Below are 8,365 nucleotides of genomic sequence, written 5' to 3'. Positions count from 1 at the left end.
ATATTGGGCCTACATGGGCCATAGGGGAGAGGGGAGGCAGCCCACAAGGGGTGGTCGTGCCCCCTTCCCATAGGGAGTCCGAATTGGACTATGGGAGGGGACGCGCCCCCCCTTTCCTTCTCCTCTTCCCTCTCCCTTCCCCCTTTCCCCCTCCATGAGAAGGAAAAGAGGGGGGCGAATCCTACTAGGACTTGGAGTCCTATTAGGACTCCCCTCTCCTTGGCGTGCCCCTGGTGGCTGGCCTCCTCCCCTCCTCCTTTATATACGTGGGCAGAGCACCCCTTGAAGACACACCAATTGCTCCAAGCTGTGTGCGGCGTCTCTCTCCACACTTTACTCATCCGGTCATATTCACGTAGTGCTTAGGCGAATCCCTGCGTGGATCACATCACCGTCACCGTCACCACGCCGTCATGCTGACGAAACTCTCCCTCGACCCTCTGCTAGGTCAAGAGTTTGAGGGACGTCATCGAGCTGAACATGTGCTGAACTCGGAGGTGCCGTACGTTCGGTACTTGATCTGTTGGATCGCGAAGATGTTCGACTACATCAACCGCGTTAACCTAATGCTTCCGCTTTCGGTCTACGAGGGTACATGGACACACTCTCCCCCTCTCCTTGCTATGCATCTGCTAGATAGATCTTGCGTGATCGTAGGAAATTTTTTAAAATTGCATGCTACGTTCCTCAACAACTCCCCCCTCGTTGCTATGCATCTCCATGGATAGATCATTGGGTGTGCGTAGAAAAATTTTGTTTTCCATGCAACGATTCCCAACAGCATTAAGCATAGAAAATTCATAGCAATATCAACCACAGAACATAGTGGATACTAAGGATCAAGTCCTAACAAATTGAATTGACTACATGACAAATCTCATTCAACTCCATCACCGTCCAGCAAGCCTACGAAGGAATTACTCACTCCCGGTGGTGAGCATCATTGAATTGTTGATGAAGAAGCGTTGATGATGCGGACGACAATGAATCCTCCTCTCCGGAGCCCAGAACGACTCCAGATCAGCCCTCCCGATGAAAGCATGAGGTGGCGGCGGCTCCGTACCGTAAAACGCGATGGTTCCTTCTCTTTGATTTTTCTCTCCATGAGACAGTACTTATGGAGTTGGAGTTAGGGCTAACGGAGGCATGTGGGACCCAAGAGCTCATAGGGCGCGCCCTGGGGGTAGGCACTCCCCCTGAGCTCGTGGCTCCTGGGTACGAGCCACCCAGGAGCCACAAAATTTTAGTGAAGAGAACTACTGGAGGGGGCCACGAAATTTTTACATATTGTGGAAATAATCTCCCTAAAATGTCAACCAAATCCAAGAACTTTTATTTCTGCACAAAAACAACATCATGGTAGTTTTGTTGAAAACAATGTCAGTCCAGGTTAGTTTCATTTAAATCTTGCAAATTAGAGTCCAAAACAAAAGCAAAAGTATTTGGAAAAGTAGATACATTTGGGATGTATTAGGGACACAACGACAGACCAAGGCGCTGGTGATCAGACAAAGTGTGCAGAGGGTGCAGAAGCGGTGTTGATGAGTAGCAGATTCAAGTTGGTGACTGGGTCTATCAGTACCTGCCGGTTGATGGACGGGAGTTAACCATGGGAAATCTAAAAAAGTGTCGGAAAGCCTGAAAAGTGAAAAGCTGAGAGAGTACATAGTTGTATATCTTGTGGTGTTCAGTGCACATGGCAAAGTGCGGATGACAATTATAGAAGGAGACGAAGTGCTATAGCGATGAGACATATCAGAGACTATCCGAAAAGAGGATGACACAACCGCGATTTTGACTCAAGGTGAGATTGGGCAACTATGAAATTCCTTCAAGTTTCAGACAGACAATCAAGAACGGGCGAGGGTATCGAGTTCGGGTAACTCTTATATGGGTCCAATACGTGACTTGTTCATTTTCATGCATATAGTGATTAGTGTGTGCTAGCGTTGCACGGATACTTCAGAAGTTGAGAGCGCAACTGTTAACCTGGGGGTACGCACGATGTTTGTTGTAATATATTTTGCTGAGAAGCGATGGATGGAATGGAATCACTGAGGGGTAGAACAAATGGAAGCTTAAGAAAGGGGAGAAAATAAATGTCTGTTTAATCCCTTGCCGTTTCTCAAAGATTTACTGTTTGACATACTGACAACAATCAATCACTGCCAGCCTTGGCAAGTAATCTTTTATCAGGAATTAATAGCAAAATCTTCAGTTTCACGCACAAGATGATCTCCTCCTCCTCTCCAGCTCTCCAATACATGGAATCTACCCTTAATTCCATATACTTGGTGCAGAAGATAATTAAATGCGCATATTTACGCAGCGGGCTGGCAGAGGGAGTATTCGTCAACAATCAGCACTTCATATCACATATATATCCTGACTTGCCCAATTCATCTCGCCATTAATTACTTTGGCAAATTCCCCTATTTATATATACTTGTCTACTCTGCATAACAGCAGCAGCAACCGATCCTTGGGAGTTGAGTTCCACTAGGTCACAATGGCTGCGACGACGAGGGTATCTCTCGCTCTCCTGCTCGTCGGCGTCGGCGTCGTCCTCACGGCGCAGCTGTGCGCTTGCACGGCGTACGGCGGCGATGGGTTCAGTGTGGAGTTCATCCACCGCGACTCCGTCGGGTCGCCGTTCCACGATCCCTCGCTCACCGCGCACGGGCGCGTGGTCAAGGCGCTCGCGCGCTCCTACGCCCGCGCCGACGCACCGTCGGCCCACGGCGTCGTGTCTGAGCTCACCTCCACGCCGTTCGAGTACCTGATGGCCGTGAACGTGGGCACGCCGCCCACCCGTCTGCTCGCCATCGCCGACACCGGCAGCGACCTGATCTGGCTCAACTGCAGCAAGAAGGGAGCCCACGGTCCTGGCCCGGCGTTTGCCGGCGACGCGCCATCGCCCCCGCCGCGGCCGGGCGTCGTGTTCGACCCCTCCAAGTCCAAGACGTACCGCCTCGTGGGCTGCGACTCCGGCGCGTGCCGCGCTCTCCCGGACTCGTCCTGCGCCGGCGGCGACAAGTGCACCTACTACTACTACTACGGCGACGGCTCGGCGACGAGCGGCCTCCTCTCCACCGAGACCTTCACCTTCGCCGACGCCCCCGGCGCCCGCTGCGGCGACCGCACGACGCGCGTGCCAAACGTCAACTTCGGCTGCGGCACGAACTTTGTCGGCTCCTTCATCGGGGACAGCCTCGTCGGCCTCGGCAACACCAACCTCTCCCTCGTCACGCAGCTCGGCGCACACGCCTCGGTCGGCCGGAGGTTCTCCTACTGCCTCGTGCCCTACTCCATCAACGCCTCCTCCGCGCTCAACTTCGGCGCCCGCGCCGCCGTGACGGAGCCGGGCGCGGCCACGACGCCGCTGATCCCGTCCAGGGTGAGGACCTACTACACCATCGAGCTCGCGTCCGTCAAGGTCGGCAGCGCGACCTACAGGGCGCCGCGCCAGACCCCCGCCATCGTCGACTCCGGCACGACGCTGACGTTCCTCGACAAGGCGCTGCTAGACCCGCTTGTGAAGGAGCTGGCCGGGCGGGTCAAGCTCCCGAAGGCCCCGCCGCCGGAGGACCTCGAGCTGCCGCTGTGCTACAACGTGAGCGGGCTAAAGGAGGGGCAGATCGCAGCGAAGATCCCCGACGTGAAGCTGGGGCTGGGCGGCGGTGCGACGGTGACGCTGAAGCCGTTGAACACGTTCGTGGTGGTGCAGGCGGAGACCCTGTGCCTGGCGATTGCGCCGGCGTCGGAGCGCCTTCCGACGTCGATCATCGGGAACATCGCGCAGCAGAACATGCACGTCGGGTACGACCTCGACAAGCGCACCGTCACCTTCGCCGCAGCCGACTGCGCGAGGTCGCACCACGGCCGCGGCCACGGCCACGCGCCCGCACCGGCCCATCATGCCCACGCTCGCGCACCCACCCCCGCCCCGGCACATGCCCCCTCCCGCGCACCCGCCCCCGCACCCGCACATGAGCGGCTCCGTGTAGGCGTGTAGCCATAAATCTGTAAACCGTCTGCTTATTTTTTTTCTTTGAAAATGATCACCGTTACTAGCAGTTGGTATTTTCAGACGAGGGGATGTTTATTTTCTTGTGGCCGCGTGCATCAACATTGTGAAACCAAAACAAACATTCTAAAAAAACAAAAACAAATAGTACAAAAAAGGGTGTGGCTAGATCTCAGTCGACTGAGATTTTAACCAAGTCTTAGTCAAGTGCTATAACATGTACGAAAGAAAAAAACAGAAAAGAAAAAAATCCATGAATCTCGACATAAGATCTAATGAATATAGCATCGACTGAGACATAATCAAGTCTCGGGACTGAAAATTGTTCTCCGTACCCCCCACCCACCCCCACACCCCGCGGTTGTATTGACATGCGCACTCCCTCCTAATAATACATCAAAAGAAAAATATGATACTTTGTTTGTGAATTAAGAAAAATATGATACCTCACTACGTATGCACAAAGATGGTGGCTACATTCCTCCTTCAGTGGTCTCTAGGGCAACAAACTCCAATGCACATGCTGCATTGCAAACAAAACCGCAACAAAAAAACAACATAGCAACAATCAGCGAGATACCCACTGTTCTTACAAGTTGGATTTGGCTAAAGCCTATGATAGGGTTGACTGGGGGTACTGAGGCAGTTGGGTTTGACCAAAAGTGGATAAACTGGGTGATGATATGTGTCAAATCAGTCACCTTTTCGGTCAAATGTTCTAGCGTGTTGCCGAATGCTTTTGAGCCCACAAGGGGTCTGGGACTGGGGGATCCGCTGGGCCCCTACCTATTCTTATTTGTGACCGAAGGTTTGTCCACTTTACTACAAAGAGAGATAGGGTAGGGCACCGTCACTCCCCTAAAAATTGCCCGTGGAAACCCTAGTGTCTCCAATCTCCTTTTTGCAGACTCTTTTTCAAAGCCACCGCCGACCAAGCAAGAAAGATCAAGGAAATCTTAGAACTGTTTCAGAAAAGCTCAGGCCAACTTCTAAGCCTAAGCAAGTGCTCTTTGCTGTTTAGGGAGGCTTGCTCCGAAAGTGTAAGAGAGGAAATAATGAGAACACTAGAAGTGGAAGCCACAACTTTTGAAAGTAAATACCTGGGCCTCCCTACGCCGGAAGGAAGAATGAAGAATGAGCACTTCCAACCTATCTTGAACAGATTCGGAAAAAAGTGTAATGATTGGAATGAAAGGTTCATGTCACAAGCGAGGAAAGAAGTCAACGTCAAATCCACCGCCCAATCTTGGCCAACTTATGTCATGAGGGTTTTCAAGTTAAACCAAAATTTCTATAAACTATGAAAGGGTAATTCATTTGATGCGGAAGAAATCTGTAAAATTCGGATCCCGGCAAGGGAAGTTGAGGATTGTGTGGCGTGGCACTATGAAAAAACCTGCATCTTCACCGTCAAGAGTGCCTATAAGTTGGCTGATAATCTGAAAAAGAAATGGCAAGGAAGCACCATCCAGCTCTACAAGCTAGCCCGAAAATAAAAGCATTTGGAATTTGATCTGGAAGGCAAATATACTGGAAAAAATTAAAAAAAATGGATGGAGAGTGGCAACCCAATCCCTGGCTACCAAGTACTTTCTGAAGGACCATTGTGAAAGAGGACGTATGTGACATGCATATGTGGGATGGAAAGCGAGGATGGATTTCATATTGTTGTTTCATGTACTCGAAGCAGGGCCTTGAGAGCTGCATTGAGGGCTGAATGGGGAATCACAAAAGAGAATGAGTTTGGGAGGACGGGAGACGACTGGTTACGGAACCTATATTCGATAATATAAATATAAATGATTTTATCCATAAACTCAGTCAAAATTTGTAAAATTTGAATTTTTTTAATCTATATGCACTACATTATGGAACAGAGGGAGTAATATGTTCAACTGAGGTTCCAAAACTATATCAACGGATAAAAATGTTTCACATGAAAAAAGTGTTTAAAAATGATTTTTTCTATGTTACTTGATTATGTCCATGTATGGCAAATAATGTGTTCACGCTTGTCAAATAAAATATTTAGAACACTTCTATACAAGTCCAAAGAGAAAAAACGATCATATTATATATTTAAGAAAAGCATTCAGAAAAAACTAATACGAATTGTTCCATTTCCCATGAACAAAGACAATAGACTACCTTGTGTGAAATTTTATTTTATTTCTTCAAGGCAAAAATACTCTACCAAGGAAGCTATTTGGAACCTTTTTTTTATCATTTCCTATACAACATAACATAAAACCATAAAAAAATTTAAAAATATACAAATATACAAAAATAAAAAATAAAAGCATCGAAAGGAAAAAAGAAACATCCAAAGTAGAATACAAAATCATGCCAGACTAATAGATCGGAGATATTATATGTCTATAAATCATGCAAGAAAGAACTCATAAAAATCCAAACTTAGATCTTATCATAAAGTGACAATGCATCACACCGCAACAAACACATCGGTAATTACACCAGTTGGATCACAATCATTTAGTGCAGTTCATGTAATCTTTGTACCGAACAATGTAGCCTCTTCATTGACATTCCTAGTTTACTACTCCCCACATTCCTAAATTTAAGTCCTTTCAGAGATTTCAATACGGACTACATACAGAGCAAAATGAATGAATTTACACTCTAAGATATGTCTATATACATCCTAATTTAGACTGTGTTGAAATCTCTAAAAGGACTTATATTTAGAAACAGAGAGAGTAGTTTTCGGTTTTCGACATGGAGCAACGTTCTGAGCATATGTTACCTGGGGTTCTTAGTAGAGATTTGGGCAAATGTGTTTAGGTGATAATTTATATGCTTGATTTCCCTAAAAAGTACAATCCTTGGCCCCTTTACCTAATTCAAAGATTTCAGTCAAAATGAAAGTAATCTCACATAAAATTGGACTATCTACAAGCTCATAAAATGCTACAACTTGTGTTCGGAAATACTGGATGCTGATTCAGTAAATTCCGAATGGAGGGAGTAATATAAGGATGAATGGAAGGCCATTTTTATTTATATCATGTGGCTGATAATTGTTACTCCCTCCATCCACATATACATGGCCTAATATGTTTTTCGAGGTTACTTTTGACCACGGGTTAGCACAATGATATATGACATGCATGTTACACGAAGTATATCATCAAATTCGTATGTGAATGAAGTTTCTAATGATATAATTTTTACATCATAGACCTTATATACTAGGCCATGTATATTTGGACGGAGGGAGTATCCGTTTTCCTTTTCTTCCAGTTCAGAACTTAGAGTCGGAGTGTTTTTTTTTTGGTACCCTATACGCGAGAGGGGAGAGAGCGGTATATTGAAATCCGACAATTGATTTTCTGAGGGTAGTATAGACATTTTGTGTTTTATAAGAAAAATAAGTGTGAGAGATTTTTGTCATGGGCCTAGGTTTTGAGCCTATGTTTTAAGGTGAAATGAATGGCTACTCCACAAATGGGCTCAGCCGATCGATCCATTGATCTGTTCGACCCCTGCCTTCTCTCTGCCGTCGCCCTGGCCGCCGCCCAACTCCCGCGGCCGCGCCACCCTGGTCGGGGTAGCCGCCCCCGCCATCGTCGACCCACCCCCGCCATTGTGGACCTCCGCGGCGCGTCCCTGTCTCTCGATCTGGTAACAATTGCTCTTGTGACTCACTCGACCCACCTTAGCTCCGTCGCTGGTTCTAATCCGGGCCAGCGATTTCATAGTTCATATGTTCGTCGCACGGAAACACTAGATTTGGCATAATTCCAGTTCGTGGAAAAGTCATGTTGAGTATTGCAGCACGATGGGATTCTTTTTTTCGTAATTAGGTCCTGCAATGCACACCCGAGAAAACGAATGTTTTTCTGTATGCCATTGCCGCCCGGTACATGGTGTCTATCAGTGGGTAATTTGTGCTGGGTAGCTCTCCCTCGGTCCCATAATATAAGAGGAGTAGTAGTTTTGATTGGTTCAGGATTTTTCTCCCAATTTATTTTGTGGCTTAATATTGGAAAAAGAAAAGAGTAGACACAGTTTTTGACCTTTTGGTTCGGGATTTACAAGTGTACTGTTGTTTAGTGCGGTCTAGGAACCTCAAGAAATCATGGTTCAGTTTTGGTTGAAAACGAAAAACAGTACCAAATGTTGTTCAGTGACCTACTGGGCATATTTAGTTTTTCTGTTTGATTATATACCCATGCATTGTTACTGATGCAGTTTGATCTTGTAGTCCATAATTTTAGCATGAAATGCTAAGGCTGCTTTATTCTTCATACTGAAACATGTTTAGTTTCATGAGTGGAATTCAAATAATTTAGATTTGATTCTTTATTGATTGATGTA

The 8,365-nt window shown here is 47.0% G+C and overlaps 1 protein-coding gene across 1 annotated transcript; it reads left to right on the top strand.

Annotated features, from left to right (window-relative positions):
* The first annotated feature begins 2,509 nt into the window (after positions 1-2,509).
* On the top strand, positions 2,510-4,015 carry LOC123153001 (aspartic proteinase CDR1-like). Its single transcript, XM_044572335.1, has one exon. The coding sequence runs from the start codon at positions 2,510-2,512 to the stop codon at positions 4,013-4,015; it is 1,506 nt and encodes a 501-aa protein (XP_044428270.1).
* The last annotated feature ends 4,350 nt before the right edge of the window (positions 4,016-8,365 follow it).

Source organism: Triticum aestivum, chromosome 7A, assembly GCF_018294505.1.
Source record: "Triticum aestivum cultivar Chinese Spring chromosome 7A, IWGSC CS RefSeq v2.1, whole genome shotgun sequence".
Classification (NCBI taxonomy): domain Eukaryota; kingdom Viridiplantae; phylum Streptophyta; class Magnoliopsida; order Poales; family Poaceae; genus Triticum; species Triticum aestivum.
The sequence above is the reverse complement of the archived record's forward strand: the minus strand, read 5'-3'. Positions and strand labels throughout refer to the sequence as shown.